The 25,885-nt window shown below is 41.6% G+C and overlaps 1 protein-coding gene across 1 annotated transcript in view; it reads left to right on the top strand.

Annotated features, from left to right (window-relative positions):
• COL4A6 (collagen type IV alpha 6 chain) overlaps positions 1-25,885 on the top strand; it is a 70,031-nt gene that overhangs the window by 1,109 nt on the left and 43,037 nt on the right. Inside the window, exons 2-11 of the mRNA XM_029929683.1 lie at positions 1,585-1,719; positions 2,870-2,914; positions 8,726-8,842; positions 12,243-12,311; positions 13,997-14,032; positions 17,070-17,132; positions 18,217-18,252; positions 18,439-18,480; positions 19,509-19,601; positions 21,056-21,109. Of these exons, the coding sequence (XP_029785543.1) occupies positions 1,585-1,719; positions 2,870-2,914; positions 8,726-8,842; positions 12,243-12,311; positions 13,997-14,032; positions 17,070-17,132; positions 18,217-18,252; positions 18,439-18,480; positions 19,509-19,601; positions 21,056-21,109 (690 nt within the window). The remainder of the gene's footprint in view (positions 1-1,584; positions 1,720-2,869; positions 2,915-8,725; positions 8,843-12,242; positions 12,312-13,996; positions 14,033-17,069; positions 17,133-18,216; positions 18,253-18,438; positions 18,481-19,508; positions 19,602-21,055; positions 21,110-25,885) is intronic.

Here is a 25,885-nt window from a genome sequence, read left to right as displayed (position 1 = left end):
ACACACACACATATGTAATTTATTTTTCTTTTTAGTTTCATATATACATATATAGTAAAAGTTTATAAGAGTAATAAATAACAGAATCATTTTAAACAAAATTACAACTATGGGAGGTAAGGGCATAAAGAATGAATGTTCACGTTCTGCTTCATCATTTCAGAAATAAGCTCACTAAGCAGTCTGCAGCCTAGCACCCCATAGAGGCTGTATGTTGGGTACTGGAGAAGGTCAAGTGGTGGTGGGTGGTGCCCCCCCAAAATTGCATCTCTTTAGGAAAAGGATTTTTGTGTTTCATTGCAAGAGTCCTCAGTCTTTGTGAGCCTGATTGACACTGGAAATTTTACTCCCAAGGCCCCACACAGCTGGTGACCACTTGCATCTCCAGAACGTGACTGGAGCCACTACAGAAAGCATCTGTCCTGTTTCCAGCCTCTTAAAATGTAACCCTTGAAGGTGAATATTAAAGGGCATGTTTAATTGGCTTTTCTGAGTTTTTCAAAGATCTGTAGGAAATTGCGGATAGTCAGTAAAAGGGCCAAGAGGTAGAGATTGGAGACGTTCATGAAAATAGGCTTTCTATGTGGTATGGTGTTGTGTTCCCTGAGAGGTAATGCACATTACTAATGGTTTTTATTTTTCTGCCAAGAAAATTCGGTCCCTACTGGGATTTGTTCTAAATGATAGACTAGCCCGCCTCTGCTGCACCCACTGGGGTTAATTCTCTCTCTCTCGGTCAGCTTTGAAATGTCAGCCTGAACTTTCAGACTTAATTGTTACAAACACTTTATAACTAAAGCATTCAAAATCTTCAAGCTGCTCCCTCTTGCTATCATAATTGATACTTAATGGCTATTCTCAGGCTTCTTGAATTTACACATTCAACAGTCTACAGATGGTGGGCTGAAGGAAAGAGATATATGGAAAGGGAACAAATAAACAGTGTGTGTGTGTGTGTGTGTGTGTGTATGTGTGTGTGTGTGTGTGTGTGTGTGTGTGCGTGCGCGCGCGTGCGTGTGTTTTCTGTGAGCATCTGTTTCTGCTGCAGTGATGGGGTCCTGGTATCTGCCAATAAAGATGAACATTGACAGATTGGTCAGCCCATGGATTTCTGGGTTCTCCCCTCTCTGGACCCCCGAGGCAGTGTTCTTTAGACATTGCCATTTCTGAACTTCACTGCAAGTATGTGGTTAGCCATTTGAATGGGAGTTATAAAATGTCACTATGTTCTCCAGCGTTCTGTTCTTTCACTATTTTGACAATGTGATGGATGCCCCGGCATTAACTAGGAAGAGGACAGTATTATCCTGCCTGAATAATCTTCCAAGAAGCACAAAGTTGAAGGATCTTGGTGCACATGAACCTTATTAAATGTGCTTATAAAATATGTTCTATCCAAATAAGCTTAGCAGCCCCTAAAATAACGTTTTCTGATCCATATCTGGAACTTTGGCATGCTTCACAGTTCTCTAAGCCAAAATTATTTGGTGAAGTGATGACAGTGTTTTCTGTGTATGGGAAAATGGGAAGCATTGATGTTAGATCCTCTGTTGACCAAGTGCTCTCCTTCTCTCTCCCTCTTAGGGGCGACCAGGACCAATCGGAATTCAAGGTCCAACAGGTCCTCAAGGATTTGCTGGCCCTAGTGGTTTATCAGGGTTGAAAGGAGAAAGGGGCTCTCCAGGCCCCCTGGGACCATATGGACCAAAAGGAGATAAGGTATAAGCACCAAAAACTTGATTTTTCTTTGACTGATGAACCACAGGTATGAGGGTGAAAAGTTCTAAATCTTCGTTCTCTTCATTTATGGAAATAATACTAATCCTGAGTACATTGGTGCCAAGCTATAGACTATAAGAGACAGACTGTGTCTGCTGTGCGATATGCCACTAGTGGATCAACCTATTTCTAGAGAGACTACTGTGGCAAGCAGGCCATAAAGTGCGTGGCTACTTACTATACATGTGGGCTTGCTGGGGTGGGAATTCACAGGGGTTTTGAGTGGGCATGGGTCAGAAGTTGAATCAATGGGCAATAGAGGTCAAGAATCCAAGCAATGAGACTGGGAAGCAAGATGTCAGAATGCTTGGAAGCAATCAGGGCCACAAATGTAGGGAAAGAGATGCAAGAAAGGAGGTTGATCATGTCATGGTAGCTAGCTGAGTTTAGCAGTTTAGTTTATGTTCCCTGCAGATGTTAATCACCTCCTCTTCACCCCATTGGTAAGGTATGGATTTCCAGCCTAGGGTTCTGAGTATGGCAGAAGACATTACACCTGATGCTGGACAGAAAAGATTGACAGCATGTTTGTTAGTCACATATACTCACAGCTCAGGGTAAAAGGACACCACATGCCACACAGGGCCACATGGGGGAGGCAGACTTTGTAGTGTCAAAAGGGTGAGGTGCCCATTGGCTCCTAAGGGAAGATGTGGTTGGCTTGTTTGAATAATTCAGTGGGTCATCAGAGAACTGAAACCTGACTGAAGGATAAGCAGAAAGTGTATCTGCTCTGTTTGATAAGGAGGGCCATTTGCCTTGCAGACTTAATTTAAGGGAGCAGAGTGATGAAGAACTTGTGGGTAGGCCTTTTGAGGCCCTCTCTCCCAGTCTTCCCAGTCTCAAAGCAGCCTGTCTTACTGAACCATCATTTTAGGTCTTGCACCACATTGCTTAAGATAAAAACTGGTCTCAGAACACAGACATGTTTAAGACCTTAAGTAGAGGCAAGGTGACACAGTATGGAGAGGGAGGTACAAAACACTTCTTAACAACTTAGGTCACGAATCACAGGAACAAACCCACCAAATCTAATGGACATTGGTTGGATTGTCTCTTATATTCCTCTTCCTACTCTTTTTTTTCCTAGGGTCCCATGGGAGTTCCTGGCTTTCTAGGCATCAATGGGATTCCGGTGAGTGAGTCCAAAGAGGTATTTTTTTATTACCACTTGTAGGATGTGCCTCAGAGCTCAAGCATTTTAGCTTTAGCAACATCCTGTTGCATGCAGGCATACTCTGGGTCAAGCGTTGAAATGCACATAAGGTTTGAAGAGAGGTGGTCACACACACTGTCCCTGGGATTTAGTTACAGAAAGCACTAAATCAGATGGTTGGGACAGGTACAGGCATAAGAAACCTTCAATATCACATTTAGAGCACATATGTACTCATTATAAGAAAATTATGAAGATACATGATATTAGATAGAAAAATGCTTAGACATATCTTGATACATTTCATTCCAGTAATTTGTTCTCTTCCACTTTATCTCATTGCAGAGTGAATTTCCCTTTAGTTTTCACAGAGCAGCCATTCCAAAGACCACTTGCAGGCAGCCTCTTCCCTTTATCCCAAAGACCTGGTTTTGCTGGAGATAAGTGAGGAATTTGGAGCTTACAGATATCTCTTTTTCTCATTCCATCCAATCCAACCCCTTAGGTTCTCCATTTTCACTCTATATTCCTACTTATCTCACCACTGGAGCATCCATGATAACATTTTGTCAGCCTTGAAAATACATTATTTGCAACTTGCTTCTATCAATTTTTAGTTATGTCTTTTGGTGCATCTCTATATACATCTTTAGCCTGAGCTGTGTTTGTCTATAACAGTGCTCTTCAACCTTGTTTAAGAGAAGACCCAAATGTTGTGTGGAAGCTCAGAGTACAGATTAGGAAGAAGTAGAGAGCTTCCTCATTTCAAGGAGGTGTTAGAGCCTGCATTTATCTTTCAGCAGCCTCAAAGGAGTTCTTCTGAACCATATCTCAGCACACTTTGGCAAATCCTAGACTTAATAGCTTCTTGTGTGATACTGCATAACTATATAGTATCATGGAAGGGGGCTTACATCTCTTTGTGCCAATCTCTAAGTACTTTTTGGGTACCAGCTAGGTGCTGTTGCTTTACTATGAGGATACAGAAAAAACTTATGGATCTACCCTCGAAGATATTATCATTTGATCCATTTTTTCCAGGTCCATTACACATTTGTGGACTTGGAGGATGTAAGTGTTTGCTTTCTTGTATTTGTTTTATGTATCAACAAATAAGCCATCAGAATTCTGCATTTTATTCAACTGCAGAGTCTGAAAAATGCCCAGAAATGGGCCAGTGGGGAAATAAGAGGATGGGGTTGGCTGTCCACTTATAACATCCTCTGGCATTTTCTCCTGGCTTTGTTCCCATCTGTGCTTTATCCAGAGCCTCCACTCAGACTGTGTATCTTCTGGGAGCAAGTGGTTGAGGGAAACTAGAAAGCTGGAGATTGCCTCTTCCATTCCTCCTACGGAGCTGGCAGCCATCCAAGATGAGTGGGGGGTTTGAAGCTTGCAGCAGTACTATGCCCTTCTTCCTGTACTTTCTTTCTAATGGGGGTTGGAAGGAAATGAATCCTGTGATACAGAGGCTAATTCCAATTCTGAACTAGAACATGCCACAGGGTCAACCTGGACACTTCTGCTTACAACCTGTGGCCAAGAGAGCCCTAGACCTTGCAGGGATTGATCATTTCTCTTTGGGGCTTCATTGCTTGGGAGAATGAATCACAAGTGTCCAGATTCCTCCAAATGAATGTGCCACTCCCAATATAAATCCCCACTCCCTTGGCTCTTCCATTGACCAAAGGTTGTATGTGTGTTTTGTTTGATTGATTAAGTGTCCAACATTGGCACAGGTCATGATCTCATGGTTCATGAGTTTGAGCCCCACGTTGGACTTTGTGCTGACAGCTCAGAGCCTAGAGCCTGCTTCAGATTCTGTGTCTCTGTCTCTCTCTCTGCCCCTCCCGTCCTTGCATTCTGTCTCACTCTGTCTCAAAACAAATAAACACTAAAAACATTTTTAAAAAGAAATATGTGGGGGACTGACTCCAACCTCTAGTGTCTGCAAAAGCAACAGTTCTCAGACTGGCAGGACTCCCTCAGACACAGGAAAACACAGACACCATTGGCCTAGTCAGACTAATTATTTTGCTCTACTTTCAGCAGCTGAAACTAACAGCTTCCCCAACACATCTTACTAAACTGGATCACTGCACAAATCTAATCCCCATCTTAATACTGGCTGATCACTAACATATGTAACACTGGTTTTAGTCCCCAAACTCCATTTTTGCATCATGTAGATAGTTTTGACATGAGTGAGCAAGTAATCATTGTATGATCATCCAAGTCTGTGCACCAAGGGCCACAGAAACTAGTTGGGAGAATGAACAAACAAGCATTCATCAAAATAGTCAACAATAGCACAACATAGACCAGGGGTGGTTTTTAATATCACAAGCTGCAAATTGGGGCTGTTGGTACCCACAAGAAATGCATGTTTATCAAATGTTTTCAGTTTTGGGAATACCTGGATGGCTCAGTTGGTCAGGCCTGACTCTTGATTTCTGTTCAGGTCATGATCTCATGGTTCATGGGTTCAAGCCCTACATCAGACTCTGTGCTGACAGCATGGAGCCTGCTTGGGATTCTCTCTCTCCCTCTCTCCCTGCCCCTCTACTGTTCACTCTCTCTCTCTGTCCCTCAAAAATAAATAAACAAACATCAAATGTTTCAGTTCAAATAAGTTGGAAGCAGAAGTTTCCAAGGTTTCCTTTGCAATTTATATTTAGCCTTTCTCATGGAGTTAATCACAAACATTTCCCTTCCTAAAGACTGGTAAATGAACACATCAGATTTATACCTTCAAAGTGAATACATACTACTCACCAAACAGAAATTTTTCTTTGAAGTCTGGGTTCTGAGGAACATGGCTTTTCTGGATGACAGCGCATCTTCTGATTCTGTACATTTGGTCCCTTGTGTTTATATAGAACCATGGTTTCCTCCCTCAAAGAGCTACATTCTCTTAGAGAGCTAGCACTCACATATGTAAAAGCATTAGCTAACAACAGAAAGAGCAAAGTTCCAGAAATGCTGTGGTTCTACTGAGATCTGAAAGGTGATAGAGTATTTCATTTTAATGTTCACAACAACCCTATGAGGTAGTATTGTTCATTTCCATTTCACAGATGAGGAAACGGATGCTCAGGTTGGGGAGTGGCAAAGCTGGGATTGGAGCACAAACTCAAAACTGACTCAAAGCATTTTTTATCTATCATCTTATGGTATTACCTGGACAGGAAGGTGCTGACAGGTCCAAGTTAAATGTCAGAGGTGAATTCCAGAGAATCCAGCTAAGGTAGGAAAGAGTGAGCAGGTACCCCTGGAATCCTGCAGGTAGAAGATATTAGGAGTTCAGGCAAGAAAACTACAGGAATATTGGGACCCAAGTTTAAAAAGTGTGGATGCCAAGGGGTAAGAAGCCAGTCAAAGGTTTTGGTGTCAAACAGAACCAAGTCTCCAGGAATAAGGGTGGTCCCCAATACTGAGCCAGCCTCTTTTCTTGCCTTAACTCATCCCTGGTATTCAGCTGAGAGATAACCACTAGCAAGTTGGGCTGGGACATTTTTTTTTCTTCAAATTTTTATTTAATTTGTTGTTAGTTAACATATACTGTAATATTGTTTTCAGAAATAGAATTTAGTGATTCATCATTTACCTGTAACACCCAGTGCTCAACATGACAAGTGCTCTCCTTAATATCTATTACTCATTTAGCCCATCTCCCCTGAACTTCCCTCCATCAACCCTCAGTTTGTTCTCTATCATACAGAGTTTTTGTGGTTTGTTTTACTTTCTCTTTTTTTCCCCTTCCCATATGTTCATTTGTTTTGTTTCTAAAATTCCACATATGAGTGAAATCTCATATGTCCTTCTCTGACTGACTTATTTCACCTAGCATAATACATTCTATTTCCATCCATGTTGTTGCAAATGGCAAGATTTCGTTCTTTTTGATGGCCAAGTAATATTTCATTGTATACCCCATCTTCTTTATCCATCCATCAGTCAAAGAACATTTGGATTCTTTCCATAGTTTGTCTGTTGTTGATAATGCTACTATAAACATCAGGGTACATGTATTATTTTTATCCTTTAGGTAAATACCTAGTAGTGCAATTGCTGGATCATAGGGTAGTTCTATATTTAACTTTATGAGGAACCCTCCATACTGTTCTACAGAGTGGCTGCACCAGTTTTCATTCTGGCTGACACATTTTAAAGTGGTGATCAGGATCCCAAGAAGAAATATACACTCCACCTGAAAGGGTTAATTGAAGAGAGTTGCATGAAAGGGTGTGGGCATGATTCAGGGAAACAACAATGGATTGTAAATCAGCTAACACATCACTTTTGCCACCCCTAGGCCCAAGGGGGAAAGAAAGAATGGAAATATTAGAACCCTCTCAGATCTGGACCCATGGAATAGTGGTTGCTCAACAAGAGCCAAGACTTGTGGAGAAATGTGGCCATTTCTAGAAATATGGCCAGAGAAGGCATGGGGAAAATAAATGACCTGTGCTCTTTCTCCTCCTCTTCTTTGACATTCTGCTTGTGTCTCCCAGTGGCCAAATAAATACAACTAGGAGACAGAGGGCAAGGGACCCTAGGTGGTACTGTTCATAAAGATCAGCCTCCCAAGGCACAGATCTGGGGAAGGTGGAGTGTAGATCTTCAGGGCAAACAAGAATAGCCATTTCATTTGGTAATAAAATGTTGATGAATTAGTAAACTGTCTTCACTTTCCCAGCGCAGCTAAAAATCATCAACTGAGTCTGGGCAGTCACAGATTACAGCAAGTTTATTGCAAAGATAAGTTTCTTGCCCATTCCTCTATTCTTAGCATTCCCTGAGACCAGTAGTCTAGAGTCATACTTTTTGGATCAACAGATGGTCTATCTCCTACAACTATAATAACAATGAAGATGCAGCAAAATTCTATGGAGCAGTTTCTCAATAAGAATTTGACAAAAGCTCATTTCCTCTAATAATTTGAAAAGTTGATTTTTGAACACATGGCATGTTTTCCTCAAATTATTAAATATACATACTTGGCTTTAAAAAGTGCACATGGGAGGGTAGGAGTCTACCTTTTATTGACCCATCTAAATTTCTGGTGTTCAGGTCATTTCTTTCCTCCATACCCAGCACACAATCCACTTTTGATAAATTCAAAAAGATAGACTCCCTCCAAAAGTCAGACTCTGTGCACCATGGAAGCTCCACTCTAGAAAAAATATTGAATGCTGATCAATTATGTGATCAGACAAAACAACAGCCTCAGTAGCAAGTATGGAGAAGAAGAGAAGATACATACAGTTCCCTAACTAGAGCAATAGCCTGATGTATGATAATGAAAAAATCAGATTGGAAGTGTGGTTCTTCCAAGACCTGCTTATTTTTGATCAAACAGCCTTTAAGAGAGATGGTGCCATGGAAACTTCTTCTATTCTGTTGACCAAAAGCCAGCATCATTTCCTAGGCAGAGACAGATAAAACCCCCCGGCTTTTCCAATACAAAAAGTCATGCAAAGTTGCCCAGGCTCCAGTCTTATTCTGAGGAGTCCCAAGGCCTGGCATGATTCCCTGATAGTAGCACTTCTGCTGCCAGCCAGCTGTTCCCTATCTTAGTACATCTTTGTACCCAGGAAAGATGAAGTTGTAGCATCCTTCAGGCTTGATCCCTTTGGTTTCAGCATGAGTTCCATTAGTGCATCAATCCTTTGGGGAGCTAATAGAGTGGACAAGGAGCCAGAGTTTGGCAACATACTTGGTTTCTCTTACTGTGGAGCTTGTCAGAGTCTTGTAGCTGACTTGATCCCTTCTTTTCTCTTTGAACAGGGCCACCCTGGACAGCCTGGGCTCAGAGGCCCACCTGGCCTGGATGGCTGTAATGGAACTCAAGGAGATGTTGGATATCCAGGCCCTGACGGCTATCCTGGGCTTCTCGGACCACCCGTACGTTGCCAGATCTTTGTATATTATTTCAAATGGCTTTCTTTGCCTCCAAGTGTGCCCCTTTTCTGCTTTTATGGAAATGTCATTTAGCATCTGTAGGGTAACTACTGCAGCCCCTTGTCCAATGCAGGAGTCTATGCTGGCAGTACAACATTAAAAAGTCTAAAGAAGAATATCATTTACAGGGGGTGTACACATGCTCCACTACTTAGAGTTTGTTTTATTTTAATGATCCTTTTAGAGTTGGCAAGATTGCGAAAAGACTGTAGTAAGCTTCAGAGCAAAGTACACACTTGGGCTATTTGACATGTTCCCACATCAGATGACATTGGAAAATGCAGTACTTGGAGGGCTTACATGGAATAATGGAAGCTCTAATAATGACCCAAAGGGTTTGGCAAGCTTGGTCTAGACCAGTGATTCTTAACCAGGGGTGATCCCCACCCCAAGGAACATTTTCCAGTTATTATTGACATTTTTGGTTGTCATGACTGGGGATATTCTGCTAGCACAGGACAACTACCCCCAACATCAAGTAATCATCTGTCTCTAAGTGTCAATAGTAAGAAATAATTGAGAAGTTCTACTCTACACTGACACAGTCCCCCCCCCACACACACCCTCATAACACTTGGTTCTGGGATTGATAAGGCATTTATTAGACCCTGATGTCACCACTTTTATTTAATTCTATTCATCCAGATAGGGCTCAAATTTTGTATCTAAGGGATGTCTAATAGATGCCATACCCTTGTAAGGCTGCTTTTATAAGTGACTGGAAAGAGAAAAATAACAATTCAAGTCCATCATAAACCTTACTTGAAATAATCTAAGCAACCATATATTTAACTAGAAATCATATTATTAGACAGATTCCATAACTGCATGAATTAATTGGTATTTTTTCAGTATGTCTTATTCCAATGCTACCTCATGTTCTTTTTTGTTATTAAAGTATAATTGATGTGTAACATTATATTAGTTTCAGGTGTACAACAATGACTTGATATTTGTTTGCATACATTACAAAATGATCACCACAGAAAGTCTAGTTACCAGCTGTCACCATACAGAGTGACAAAAATTTTTTTCTTATGATGAGAACCTTCAAGGTCTACTGTCTCAGCAACTTCCAGGTATGCAGTAAAATTTATTTACTATAGGAGAACCTGGCTGGCTCAGTCAGTGGAACAAGAGACTCTTGATCTTGGGATTGTAATTTCAAGCCCCACATTGGATATATACATTAGTTAAAAATAAAATCTTTAGGGGCACCTGGCTGGCTCAGTTGGTTAAGCATCCAACTCTTGATTTCAGCCTAGGTCATGATCTCATGGTTCATGGAATTGAGCCATACATCAGGCTCTGTGCTGAAAGCAAAAACCTACTTGGGATTCTCTCTTTCCCTCTTTTTCTGCCCATTCCCCACTTGCACACACACCCTCTCTCTCAAAATAAATAAATAAATAAATTTAAAAAATAATAATAAAATAAAATGTTTAAAAAATTATTTACTATAGTCACCATGCTGTACATGACATCCCCATGACTTACTTATTTTGTAAATGAAGTTTTTATCTATTGACCTCCTTCACCCATTTTGCCTATCCCCTTACAAATCTCCCCCCTGCAACCACCAATCTGTTCTTTGTATCTGAGATTTGTTTTGTTTGTTTGGTTTTGGTTTTGGTTCCACACACAAGTATAATCATATGGTATTTGTCTTTTTCTTTCTGACTTACTTTACTTAGCATAATATTCTCAAGATCCGTCTATGTTGTTGCAAATGGCAAAATTTCATTCTTTTTTAGGGCTGAATAGTATTCCATTGTGTGTGTTTGTGTGTGTGTGTGTGTGTGTATCACATCTTCTTTATCCATTCATCCATAGATGGACACTTAGGTTATTTCCATACCTGCTATTTATACCAAGAAAACAAAATACTAATTCAAAAAGATATATGCACCTTATGTTCATTAAACATTATTTAATTAGCATTTTATTGGAAAAGCAGCACCATTGCCTTCAGTGACCAAGTTGTGGGTGTGGGTTCATGTGTAAGAAAGTGAGACAGACAAAGCATAAGCCTCAGTTTGGCATAATGGACCTTGACATCTAAAGACCAAACCAATGTACACCAGGGGTGGAGGGTGGAGAAAGATGTATTACCGACATAGTATGAGCTGTTTGAGTCACAAAGGCCTCCAAACACTGCCATGGCAACAGGAGAACTAATCACATCTGTTATAAGAGAACGGAAATCAAGTAAAGTAAGTAAATGCTGCCCCCAAGAGGGAGAAAAGAAATATTAAGATAATAAACATCCCCTGACAGCCAAAAGGACAAAGTTAAAACCTAATCCTGTCCCTAAGCCTCCCTTTTAGGCCTAAATAGGAACTTGGGCTTATATTTTACTAAACTGAACCTTAATAACCATGCTGAAACTCCAATGGCTATTCTTTCAAGGTTCTCTGATGAAAGTAGTTTCCATAAGAATAAGGAGAATCAGGAAATGTTAGGAAGTAAGCTGGTTTGTTTTTCTGGGACCATATTGTTTTTCTAGCACACCTGTGATCCTTGAGCTCAAGGGATCCATATTCAGGCAACTCTTCAGTCCCCAGAGCTTAGTCCTACCCGCTATAGCGATACTGGTTTTCTCCAGGAGGGCAACATTTAGGAGACATTCGCCAGCGTCTGCCAGTGAGACAGTAAAAAGCCTGGTTGACAGACAGGTTGGGTATACTTTGAACTGTTTTCCACGTTAACAGTGAGGCACACCAGCCTCTTAGATGGATGTTGAGGCTGAGGTCATATGGCAGAAAGCACATAATGTAGAAGATTTTGTAGATATATCTTAAACCAGAGGGCTGCAAACTGGCCCATGTGGCCCTTGGCCTGTGACGTAGGTTTACAGTTTTAAAAGTTTGTGCAGAAAAAGAGAAGAAGAATATAAGGCAGAGCCCAGATACAGCCCACGTAGTCTAAATTACTTACTATCTGGCTTTTTACAAAGGTTCTCCAACTCCTGTCCTAGACAAAGGCCCTGTCGTTGACATATCTGTGAGGGATGGAGCAGATGAACTATAAGCTTATGAATGACATGTGCATTATAGGTGGGCGTTCAGATCAGTGTTGGGAACAGAGTCAAAGTCTCCTACTTTCTAATCCCTTTATATGCTTTGGACTTGGGAGTTGGGGAAGCAGGGATACAGCTTTGAGACACTACACCTGTTTGGGGGATATACCTTCTGCCCCTTAACACATCCTATTCTGCCAGACAATAAGCCACATATTTTTACACTCTTGCTGTTGCATCCCCTATTTGATCAAATTGTACCATTAACAAAGTTGTGTGTATCTTTATATGCATTTCTTCACAAGTTTTTCTTATTTTACCCAGGGGTTTCCTGGTCAGAAAGGCTCTAAAGGTGAACCTGTCCTTGCCCAAGGTAGTTTCAAAGGAATAAAGGTAAGAGCCTCTAAGATAAACATCTAAATAAGCTGGCTATAAGCTGAGCTCCCTGGGATTGGGCCCCACCTCCAATAAAAATATTTCCAGAACTAGCATCTGTGTCTCTATTTAAGGAGCAGACCAAGCTAGATTTAAATGGGATCTGGAGCTTTTTGTGGTAGAAACACTGACAGAAATGTTTGCAACCATACCATCAAAGAGATTTGCTTTGTAAGATCTAGACCAAAAATAGGAGACAGATCAGCAAACAAACGGTTTGCCTGGGTATCATTTTCTTTGACAAGCCAAGACATTTCCTGGAGGCAGATACCTTTTGTCTACTCTACAATCCTTGATGTCTGTATACCTTGGTATGAAACCATGTATGTCTCTGCCCATCTCAGCATGGCCACAAGTCCAGGATCCTGGCCCCCTCTTTTCTGTACCTGCCCTCCTGCCCATTGCCCTAGCTGAGCCCCTCACTGTCTGAAAAAATTGCCCATCCACTCTACAACTGGCTGGAAAACTTTCATCTCTTCCTAGAATTGACAAGAACCTTCTGTATTCTTGAGACTGTACTCTTGATGTATGCTACCTGGTATCCAGTGGGCCCCTCAGTACACTGTGGTGCCAAATGATTGACCCTATTCCCTTGCAGAGCGGAAGGTGAGCTCATCATCTCCATGGTAGCAGATGGTATCTATGTGCCCAACATCTGAAGGGAAGATGCACACATGTTCACTCAGCTGAGGATGGCACCTTCCTGTCTTCCATCCATGCACAGAACCAGGAACATTGGGAATCACTTTGGAAGGCAGTGGTTGGGGTGGGTGGCTGAGAACTGGAAAAGGCACAGGAGCTGAGCTCTTGGCTTAGATTCCACAGCAGAAGTTAGAATGGTAAACTTGGAAAGGAACCCATGATTGTCAGATTCATGTTGCTCACTGTACAGATAGAAAAACTGAGGTACACTGAGCCTGTGTGACTTGCTCAGACTCACATAGCCAGTTTACCAATGTGCTAAAACCCAGGCAGTGCTCTTTCCATGCTGCAGAGAGCTGATTTTTGACCGTAAGCCAGATGGGTAAGAATAGCAGGTGTCAAAATATGGCCATTGTCATAGCAAACAGTAATTAAATGGTTTTGCCAAAAACCAAAGAGACCCTGGACCCAGGAGAACACAGCAATTTCCACAAGATGGTTATATTACAGATTCATACAGTGACTTAAGATGCTGCAAAGTAATTAAAATGTAATCAGAGACTGTATGCTCTGTTGATTCTCCCTTGAAATGTCTGATTTGCATTGTATACATACGGGCACAGATTCTCTGGGGATGAAAGCACATGGGAAGGTAGCTTTGCTTTCTTCCAAAATGAGCAGGAAAATCACAAGCCCACAGAAGCCATTTCTAATTGATAAGTTCCTAGAAAAGTTGAAAATTAATTAATCCAAGTAAAATATGAAACCCTGTTCAACCAAGGCTATAATATTTGTTCTAGAGTCCAGATTTTTCTTAGGAAAAAAAAGTAAGTGGCTGAATATATCCAATTCATGTATTATTTAAAACACAAGACCTTGTCAGAGGAGGCCCAAGCATCAGCAGTGTGTGCTTCTACCCTGAAGCATGGGTCAGTTATCTGTGAAATAATACCACAGGTTTAATGCATCTCTTCAGTGTCCTGCCTTTGTCTATTTTTCAGGGGGAGCCTGGATTGCCTGGACTGGATGGAATCACTGTAAGTTGTTGAGTCAACAGCTACTGCTGATCCCTTTGCATTCTTTATGGTATTCAAAGGTCTTTATAGATATTCTTAAGAAAAATCCAGACAGTTGAGATAGAATGGGTCACACTGTTGACATTTTCCAGGTCAGAATGTTCTGATAGGGTAGATTATTCCCCTTAAGTTACACAACAGGCAGGCTTTCAACCCTTTAGGCCAGGGACCTGAAAATTCCCTAGGATGTATTAGGAAAACTTTTGCCTTTCATTCAGCAAGTGTTTACTGTTTTCTGTGTGTGTGTCAAGTGCTGTGGGTAAAATAAAGAAAGTAGAACACTCTTCTTTAGAAGCTATTCCATATAGGCATGCCTGGGCCGCTCAGTCGATTAAGCATCCGACTTTGGCTCAGGTCATGATCTCATGGTTCATGAGTTCGAGCCCCATGACAGGCTCTGTGCTGACAGCTCAGAGCCTGGAGCCTGCTTAGGATTCTGTGTCTCCCTCTCTCTCTGTCCCTCTCCTCCCTGCCACCCCCCACTCATGCTCTATCTCTCTCTTAAAACTAAATAAGCATTTAAAAAATTAGAACTATTCCACATAGAAATTCCTTTCAGGGACTCTTAATAATAGGGAGTCCATGAGAAGCTATGAGGTGTATTAATAAGAGCTTTCTGCTTCCTTGAATTGCCACATTGTCATTGCTTTCCTTTGAAATGGCTTAAGAAAAAGCCCCTTCTTTCTTCCTGCATTCCTATATCGGGGTTCCTTCCATTCTTCTTTTCATTCCAGAATGGATATTGAGCTCCCACTAGCAGCAACGTGCTAGGATTGATCTTGAGATGGTGCAGACATGGTCTCCACCCATGCCCGAACCCCCACCTCCCCCACACACACCAAGATGTGAAAAACTAGTAAGATTGTGGCATAAAAATTCTACAACAGCTTTGAGAAAGAGATGCTGTATACATAAAGACATATCATGAGAGACTTTATATCTATGACAAAGAAGGTAGCCTCTGAGAAGTGTGAGTGATGTTTAGGCTGGCCAGCAATGGAAGCTTTCTAAATGGAGAGAGCAGTGTGAGAAGAGGTAGGTAGGTAGGAAACAGAATGCAATACAAACACATACGCAAAACGGAGTTAAGTAAAGACCAGGGGCACACAGATCCCCTCGTGCCAAACAGCACTGGCGTAGATGGTGTGTTAACTGCATTTGTACAATCACATCCACTGTGTTAGCTGCATAGTTCTTCTTAGAGATTCATTTCTTGGCCCACAAAGGTACAGTGTTCACCTATATACGCAGGCATGATAAACACATCACTTAGATTTGGGGAAGATGGTTTGGTGGATGAATAAGAGATTTGTGGTCAGTAAGGAGACCACAGGTTATGATTTTGTTGAGGCAATGTTCTATTTCCTGGGGAAACTGAACCCCTACTTTCTCTTAACTTCACTTAGCCCCTTCATCCCTTACATATCACCTTATTACCATCCCTCAACTTTAATTGGGCCATACATTGCCCCGTGCCATCTTTCTCTTCAGATTTTGTTGTCTAGCTTGTAATATTATTGTTATCAATTCAGATACATATATCTTCTTGTTTTTCTTCCGTTTTTTCTTTGACCCACAGAAATGTGTGTTGTTTAATTTCTCAACATTTGGCAGCTTCCCAACTACCTTTACATGGTGGATTTCTAGTTTGATCTCATGGCACTTTGAGTGAACACTTTGTATGATTTCAATCCTTTTAAATCTGTGGATGTTGGTTTCTTGGCTCAGCATAAGAAACTATCTTGGTGAATGTGCCATATGCACTTAATAAGAATATGTGTTCAAGCTATTTTGGGGTATAGCATTCTAAAAACTATCCATTAGGTCAAGGTAGATGACAAAGTTATTTCGATCTTCTGGGTCCTTACTGGTTTTGTTGTTGTTGTTGTTGTTGTTGTTTTGTTTTGTTTTCTGTGTTTTTTGGGGGGATCTAGTTCTGTTTATTACTGAGGAAGAGATGTTAAAATTCTCCAGCTATCATCGCATATTTATTTAGTTCTCCATGCAGTTCTGTCAGATTTTGCCTCATATCTTTTGATGCTGTGCGATTAGATGCATATACATCTAAGATTATTATGTGTTCTTAATCAATTGACTTAGTTTATCATTGCAAAATGCCCCATCTTTGTCTCTGGTAATATTCTTTGTCCCAAATCCTACTTTATTTGATACTAATATAACTGTTTTGTGTTCTTTTTAAGTTTTTGTTTTTATATCACTTTAACATAAAATTTTTCAAATATGTAGGCCAAAGCTGAATGGATTTTGCAGTGAACACCTATATCATTAATATTTTATTATACTTGCTTTATCCCACTTCAATCCATTTATCTATCCCTATCCATCCATCAATCCATCTTATTGATGCATTCCAAAGTAAATAGCAGACAATAGTACTCTTACCTCTAAATGCTATAGTATGCCATTATGTAGGCTTCAAAATGTGTTTGCAGCTTTTCTTATGTAAAAGTTACATACACTGAAATACACAAATCTTAAACATATATTTCCTGAGTTTTGACAAATACATACTTCTATGTAACCCAAACCCATCTTAAGGTATAGAGCATTCTCATCATCTCAGAAAGTTCCCTTCTGCCCCTCCCCAGTCAATCCCTGCCCCCGCCCAAAGGAAACCACTGTTCCGATTTCTCTCCATCATAGTTCAGTTTTTCCCGTTCTAAAACTTTACATAAAGGGAATCATATAATATGTAGCTTTTGGGAGTCTGGGTTTCTTTCACTTAGCACAATGCTTTTGAGATCTATCCACATTGTATCATATATTAGTAGGTTGTTACTTTTTATGGTGAGTATTTGTTCCACTGTATAGATGCATCAGTTATTTATCAATGGATGCCTGGGATATTTCCAATTTTTTTACTACTATGAATAAAGTTGCTGTGAACATTCTTGTGCAATTCTTGTGGACATATATTTCCAATTTTGTTGATAAGTTGTCTTCTTTTTGACCTTGGGGTAAAAACTTATATCTTCAGGGTCCACAAGGAGCACCCGGACCTCCAGGAGCTGTAGGACCCATGGGACCACCAGGATTGCAAGTAAGACCAACCTTAATCTACCCTTGTGATCACAGTTTTCACAGGGATGCTTTCCCCCATGCCACAGATTAAATATAAGCCTATGCAGGCTCTCCTATTGGAAAAAAGACAACTTCTATTCTTGAAGGCTTAAACAGAAGCATGCTTCCATAAGGAGCTCTTTGTTGTCTCTATAAGAGTCTTCCTGACTATTCACTCTGTGCTTCCAAAGCCTCTTACTCTAGCTGAACCTAAAGTGCAGTCCAGGGGCATAACTGGCACATCTATTGTCCCCTTCCACTCCCATCACCCATGAGAGACCTTGCCAATTAACTACATGATCACCACCATCACCCACCCGGAACACAGAAGAAGATTCAAAATCCTTCTCCACACTGCACCTTAAACAGTGCTTCCTACTTACCTGTCTTTCTGATGCCAAACCTGTTTGCCCTCACTGGTATAGAAAGAGCACACAGCCAGTTATCCGTGTGGTTCTGGTAAAGGCTCATCCCCAGATTGTTCTCTCTCCGCAGTGCATGAAATCTCATCACTGATTACTTTGGGTTAGTTTCACAAAAGGCCATTATTTTTAAATTTCTGGCCATCTGAGAGGAATGATGCATGAGTCTTTACCACCTTAGCATGAATGTGGTTATCAGGTCAATTTGGGAGATTTCAAAGGAGATTTTTTTTTAAAGGAACCAAGGGAGAAGGAGCTAGAATCTGCTACACTAAAGCCAGAATATACTGTGGGGATGGGGGCGCCTGGTTGGCTCAGTCGGTTAAGCATCCGACTTCAGCTCAGTTCATGATCTCATGGTTTGTGAGTTTAAGTCCTGCGTCGGACTCTGTGCTGTGAGCTTGGAGCCTGGAGCCTACTTTGATTCTGTTTCTGTCTCTCTCTGTACCTCTCCTGCTCATACATTCCATACATTCTCTCTCTCTCTCTCTCTCTCTCTCTCTCTCTCTCTCTCTCTCTGTCTTTCTAATATAAATAAAAAAAAATTTTAAATACTGTGGGGGACTCATCTCCAGTGACTCTCAATACACCCTGGCTCTTTCTTCTGAAACTAACAAGTGCTCTTTCCATTTTCTAATACAGGGTCCTCCAGGTCCCCCTGGTTTACCTGGTCCTGATGTAAGTATACTTTGTCTTCGGGCATTTGGCCTCCTATCACTAAGTACTCTAGTTTCTCCAGAGATACTCTGGTTTGGTTAAACACACTTTCTGGTAAAAAAAAAAATAGACTGCATTCCAATTTAAGTTCCTAGACCTTGTTTAGTAATTGATTTTGTTTTTCCTCCCTGCAACCCTGTGCCCCAGGGGAATATGGGGTTAGGTTTCCAAGGAGAGAAAGGAGTCAAGGTAAATAGATTTTGGAAAATACAATGTGCATTCCATATGTTCCAAGAAACATCTCTGGCTGCACACATGTGCCTGCTTGTGTTTTAAGGGGATTTGGACCCTTGCCTTGGGAAATGAGCATTTCCCACTCCACATGGATTCTGGTGGGATCCGTCAAGGGCTGCACGTGCACATGCCACACATAGGCTCTTGTGGTCTTTTTCCTTCAAAATATTATAGTCTTCCTGCTTCCTATCTGTGAAATGTGTATATATTACAAACATACTCTCTTGAAATAGTTTCCATCTTCCTTCCACCTGGGTATTTCCCTGGTATTTTGCATACTGTGTCACCTTCTCTTTCCTTTTCTTTGCTTTCCCTCTTCCCACCATCCTTACTCTTCCTCCTCCTTTTTCTCCTCCTGTCTCTCTTACTATCCCCTCTGCCTCTCCTCCTTAACCTCTCTTTCAACGTTCTCTTCTATTCCCCTTCCCTCATTCACCTGTTTCCTTCTGCACAAACTGGACAGTGATTTGGGAGCCTCAAGGGAGACTGGGAGCTTATTCTCTCCACCCTTCATGGCTACCTCTTGTAGATGGCTCTACCTTCAAAGAGCAATTCCATCCTCTCGTGCTCCAACACAGATTTCACTTCCTCTGCTTGTGCTGTTGGCAAGGACTGGACCAGTTATAGTCTGATCATCATTGCCGAGAGGTGGCCATTCACCTTGCTCAAAACCCTGTTTTGCGCTCTTCTAAACATGCATTTCTTTGATGCATGACCATGGCAACCATGAACCTGTGGTTTCCTTTCATCCATATTGCTTCTTCCCTCTGCGGTGTTGGTACAAAATGCATTTGGTCAGGCTTATAATTCTTCCCACTCGTTGGGAAAACTGATAGTTTTGTTGTCTCACTGATGCAAGGGTGAGGGTAAAGAGGCCACAGTAATGGACAGCTTATTTATGAACTATATCCAGAGGGCAAACCTATACTCTGAAGTGGTCTGTGTGGTTTCTGCTTTACTTAACATCCTCTTTGATCTCACAGGGGGATGTTGGCCTCCCAGGTCCTGCAGGACCCCCACCATCTACTGGAGAATTGGAATTTATGGGATTTCCCAAAGGGAAGAAAGGATCCAAGGTAGTGAATATTTAAGCCCAGGAAATACTAATAACCCTTTTCCTATTAATACCAAAGTTCTACTCTAATAACCAGACTATATTGGAAGGCTAGAGGGTTATGAGTAATGCTTTTTTGTTTGGAACTGAGAGTAAAGACTTCTTTGTTTTGTCCCTCATGAAAAGCTCTCTAAAATGTCTGTGTGTTGGTGTGTGGATGTGAGTAGGCCTGGGCTTCTGAGTATTTATTTAAGTCCTATTTCTGTGTTTCGCTTTTTCAAATTCAAATATCAAGATGCTGAATAACTTAAAACAAACATTAAATAATTGGATTGTTTTCCTCCTAACTCCCAACCCTCTCAGTACTTATGTTGTCCCCATAGCATTATGACGGAACACATAGGGTGTAAATGGTTGCTTTTATTTTTTAAAGAAGTTATTTGCCCTGAAAACCTGACCTTACAAATAGATATACTGTCATCAAGTGACAGTAGATGCCCTAATTCACCTGATATGAACTACCAAGGCTGAAGCTGTTAGACCTGTTTAACTGAGATATGTTATAATCTCTATTTTGATGTGAGTGAATGTGTACTGTTAAGGTACGCAGATCTCTTTCAGTAACCTGAACTTCCTTCCTTCTTGGGGTTCCCTTAAGTTTTGTGACTCTGTTCCTATAGTCAAAGGACCCAGGCAGGGGAAGGTGGTTGCTCCCATTTCTTTAATTTTGCCTTTGAGAAAGCAACAGCTCCAGGCCCTCTTCAGGTTTACAGAAAGCAAGCATTAATTTGGGAACAGTCTGGGAACATATGAAAGATTGCCTGCCTCCTTGATCATTCCCAAACCTTAAGGAGCCCTTCCATGGCACAAAGAGATAAATTAGCATATCAGGGAACGACAGATTAGAGTGTTACAGGTCCTCATCCAAACTTTAATTGTTACTGTTTTCCCCAAACCGTTGATTTCTTTGCAACCTATAATTTACAACAGGAAATCACACTGAGCAGCTTCTTCCTCTAGGAAGATAACAGATGATCATCTTTTCTGTCTCTCAATTAGCCTCAACATTTGAGATTCTGTTTTAGACAGTTTCCATTCCCTTTTTTTTTAGGCTTTTTTAAATTTTATTTTTATTGTGAACTTGTTTTTATTTTTTGAATTTTTTTCTAACTTCACATATAGTTTATTGTCAAATTGGTTTCCATATAACACCCAGTGCTCTTCCCCACAAGTGCCCTCCTCCATGACCATTATCCCCCTTTCCCCTTCCCCTTCCCTTGGACCTTGGTCCTTCCCACACCAGCTTATACCTAAGCTGATATCTTGCCACCGTTATTATGTAGGGATCCTGGGGAATTTACACCACCTGATACCCCATTGGGTCTCCATTGCCCAGCCTGAGCAGCTCAAAGGAGCCATGTCCTTTGTATTCACTATTTCCTGCTTCCACTCACTAATCTTTGGTTGGTTTTCCAGGGTGAGCCAGGGCTCCCAGGTTTACCAGGAATACATGGCCCACCAGGTCTCCCGGTAAGTCTCCCTGTTTGGTCACCATATATTCAAGGACCTGACTGGACAAGAACTATAGCAATAGAAGGCTAACAGGAAGACCTCTTCTTACGGTTATTGTAGACAATTCTATCATCTTCATTATTAGAAGTTATTTAAGGAAATGTTCTTGTTTCTCAAACCCAAGGAGACATTAGCATGGTTCGTCATGAAGCCATATATCTTAGCAGTTATTAGCTCAAGCTGTAGAATTAAAACAGACGTAGGCTTGACTTTTGGTTTTACCAATTTTTAGCTGTGTTGAACATGGACAAGTTTCTTAACTTTTCTGAGGTCCAGTTTCCCTCAAAAAAGGGGGGGAATGATAATGGTGTGGTTATGAAGATTAAGACAGATAATATGTATGAAAAGGGCTGAGTACATGCCTGGCACTTATCAATTGTTCAATAAATGGTAGTTAATCTTAGTAACCCTATCTTCACTTCACTATCTGCCCTTGTACCTTAGAGCCTTTCACTCAACTTATACCTTTTGAGGGGCCCTATGTGCCAGGCATTCTGCTGGACAACAGTAAATAAGAGTCAAATAAGTAAAAGTCCTCGTCTTTGAGGAGAGTACATTCTAATGGGGGAGTGAAGGTGGATACAGACACTAAACAAGTAAACAAATCCATCAAGAACAAGTTCATATCGTAGCAAGTGATACATAGAAGATAACTAAAATGGGGTAAAGTGATAGAATGTGGATTGAGAAAGGGGTGGGCTACTTTGGGCAGAGTGGTCACAAAGGGCCTCTTTGAGAAGTGCACATTATAAAGAAGCAAGTCACATGAAGATCAACAAGAGTGGTTTTGGAAAGTGCCAAGACCCTGAGGTTGGCAAAAGCTCACTCCTTGTGAGGAATGGCAAGAAAGTGAATAGGTGGAACAAAATGAACAAAGGCAAGAAAGTGAATAGGTGGAACAAAATGAACAAAGGCAAGAATCAGGGAGATAGGCAAGCACCAGATCAAGCCCTTTGTAGTTCGAATGTGGCTTTTATGTTAAATGTAATAGGAAGCCATCAGAAGATTCTGACGTACATTTTAAAGATCAGTCTGGCATGGGTGGGGCCAGGGGCGTGGAGGATGAGGGGAGGCTGAAGCAGCAAATAGAGGCTACTACACCAGTCAGAGGGAGAGACGGTGGTGGTTTACACAGTATGATAGCAATGGAAATGGAGAGTTGTAAAAAGTGTAAATGTGTCATTATGGGACATTTTAAACATGCACCAAGTGGAGAGGATGGCATAATGATCCTCTCTTGTACTCATCACCCAGCTTTGATATTTAGCAATACGGCCAATCTGAAGCAAGTAAGAGACATATCATTTCAATAAATGAAATAAGTTATTTCAATAAATACTTCAGTATTTCTATGATAGGAACTTTTTTAAAAAATTTATTATTGAGACAGAAACAGAGCATGAGCAGGAGAAGGTCAGAGAGAGAGGGAGACACAGAATCTAAAGCAGGCTCCAGGCTCTGAGCTAGTTGTCAGCACAGAGCCTGATGCAGGGCTTGAACCCACAAACTGTGAGATCATGACCTGAGCTGAAGCCGGCCACCCAACTGACTGAGCCACCCAGGCGTCCCGAGAGTAACTTTTTAAAAACATAGTTACAATATCATCATCACTAATCAATTATCAGTAATTACTTTATATCAGTTAAGTCAGAATTCATATTTATGGTTATCTCATAAATACATATTTTTATACTTGTCCTGTTTGAATCAGAATCCAACGAGGCCTACACATCACATTTGGTTGATATGTCTCTTAAATTGTAAGATGTGTTTTGACGAAGGAGTTGACAAGATGTTCATGGATTGGGTGTAGGGGTCAGGAGGGAAATGGATGAATTCAAGATGATCAGGTCTGCCTTTGCTTGCAAAGTGGGGATAGATGACTCCAGAGTTCCCCTACAGTTATTTGAAATGCTTCCATAATGGCCTATAGAAGCACGGGGACACAGAGAATCGTCTGTCCCATGTCCTTGATCTTAATCAGTTCAGTGTCTAAAGAATCAGAAAGGAAGAAAGCCCCGAAGTTAGAGACAGGACACCTAGACTTCAGATCCAGGCCCAGCTCTGGAACCTTTTCAAGTCTCTGAACCTCTCTGTATATCTGTAACATGGCAATGGTCATATCTACTGTTTTGAGGCCCAACTCACAGTGTATGTGACATTTATTTACAAAGTATAAAGCTGTGCTGTCCAATGTGATACTACTAACCACATGTAGCCACCAAGCCTTGAAATGTGGCTTGTCTGAAATGAGATATACTATAATTGTAAAGTACCCATGGATTTCAAAAACTAGGTTTAAGAGAAATGATCTAAAATATCTTATGAATGGGGTGCCTGGGTGGCTCAATCACTTGAGTGTCTGACTCTCAATATCAGCTCAGGTCTTGATCTCAGGGTTTTAAGTTCAAGCCCCATGTTGGATTCCACACTGAACGTGCAGCCTACTTTAAAAAATAATAAAAACGTCTCATTAATAATTTTTACTTCAATGTTAACATGACAACATTTATGATATATTTAGTTATATAAAATGTTATTGAAATTAATCTCACCAATTTGTTTTGCTTTTATAATGTAGCTAGTAGAAAACTTAGAATAATGTAGTAGCTCACGTATTTTTAAAATTGTTTAATGTTTATTCATTTTTGAGAGACAGAGAAAGACAGACCGTGAAAGGGGGAGGGGTAGAGAACGAAGGAGACACAGAATCTAAAGCAGGCTCTGGGCTCCCAGCTGTCAGTACAGAGCCTGAAGCAGACTTCAAACTCACGAACCATGAGATCCCGTGACCTGAGCCAAAGTCAGACACTTACCTGACTGAGCCACCCAGCTGCCCTAGTCGGTCATACATTTCTATTGGACAGCACAAATACAAAATATTTTGCAAGTGTGTTGGGAAATAAGGTTTGCACTTTCCTTTGTAAGCACTGCACATAGACTTTAGTCACCTCACATCATCCCCAAGAGGTAAGCAAGGTGGTATGAGTTTATCTCCTGTACTGAAAAGGAAACCATAGCTTGAATGGATGAAGAGACATGTCCAGAGTCACATAGAAAGTCATTAGCAAAGCTGAGACTGGAATCCAGGTTTCTCAAAAGCTAACTAATTCATACCGCCTTTATTATACTGCTCCCTAAAGCCTAGTTCATTCTTCTCATGGTGATGGTGCTGTTCTTGGGTTCTCTGGCTCACACTCCCTCTCTCCCATTCCCTTCCATTCCTGTTGTGCTTCAAAGGACTTCCTCTACTACAGTTTCACCCCATTCCCTTTTGTCCTGTAAAAGAAAGGGAGACTGACAACAATGCACATTGATAAATTGCAATACCATTTCAAGCTCAACATTTCTGGGGTTTCACTGTGTAGGCTGCAAAATAGAAACCCCAGTTGACTGTAAAGACATTTAGTCTGGAAAATACTTCCCTTCATGTGGCAAAGAATATTTTCAGAGGGTGGAAGCCAAGAACCCAGAGTTCTCAGCCCACTTTGGCATGGATTTGTTGTAAAACCCTGGCCAAATCATTTGTTCTTCTCCTAATATCTCTATCTACCGAATGGGAACATTTGCAGGCACCTTAATTACCTTCTGACAGAAGGGTTGTAAGAAGAAAGATGGTAACGTGTTTGACATGCTCTACGCTTTTCCAGAGGAAACACACTTCTCAAATCCAAAACCTGCACATCGGCTTTCAATTATCCACACTTACTGAGAAACAAGGCAGCGCCAAGGATGCAAATCTCTAGAGAATCCAAAAATGTTTTCTTTAAGCATTCGATTCCTTTCCACCTGAACCCAAATCTTTGCAGGAGCTGCTGACAAATGGCCAACCTGACAAATGTATGTCACGTTCTTTGTCTTGCCCGCTCTGGTGTGATCAAACATCCTTGATTTTTTGGCTCAGCCCCAGCTTCACACATGTTGCCATGTTGTCCCCAGCAGTTCACCCCCACTTATGGGCACAGGTACTCTTGTAGAGAACGTCAGAGAGAATCTTATAGCTGTGCTCCAAGGGACCAGGAAACAGCATAAAACAAAATGGAAGAGATAAGCGGGGGTGGGGGGGAGAGAAGAAACTGGCAAATCCTGAGGAATCTGTTGAGTAGATCTGAGGCAACTATTGGGCACGTGGAGTGCTCCTTCAACTGAGCACCAGGCTTTCCAGGCCCTTCAGGTAGGTCTTTTGGAGGAGGGGCCCCAGCTTGACAGACTTAAGCTGGTCCTGGGCCCTGGTGCCCTGAGGGCCATAGCAACCCTGAGACCTGGGCAGGGTTTAGAAGGACACTTGATATTCCCATCCTCTCACATTTCCAATCTCAGGTGACCCTTGCAGTGCCAAGCAGAACAGATTTCTGCAGTTTGGCTTCCAAAATGTTACCACAGATCACTCCGCACCCCTCCTCCATGGCCTCACTCCCCCTCCATGTGCTTCAGCCTCCCTCCTGCCTTTCCCAGTTAGAGAAGCCACCTTGGTCTTGGAGGTGGGTCTAGCCATGTCCACCGTCTTGGCTGGGGCCATGGAGAGTCTGCCTGGGCTTGCGGGGAGAGGCTCGAGAAGAGGGTGACTGTGGTGGCCTGCCTCTCAGGCGAGCCTGCCTCTGAGGGTCCGTGGCCAAAGTGGCCTTCACTGGGCCTCGGGGCTGACACCTGCTGCGTCTGGCCTAGTGTTCAAAGCTTGCCTTTTTCTTGCACTGCCCTCCTCACCGCTGTCTCAGTGACTACATCACCCCCCCC

Source organism: Suricata suricatta, chromosome X (genome assembly GCF_006229205.1).
Source record: "Suricata suricatta isolate VVHF042 chromosome X, meerkat_22Aug2017_6uvM2_HiC, whole genome shotgun sequence".
Lineage (NCBI taxonomy): Eukaryota > Metazoa > Chordata > Mammalia > Carnivora > Herpestidae > Suricata > Suricata suricatta.
The sequence above is the reverse complement of the archived record's forward strand: the minus strand, read 5'-3'. Positions and strand labels throughout refer to the sequence as shown.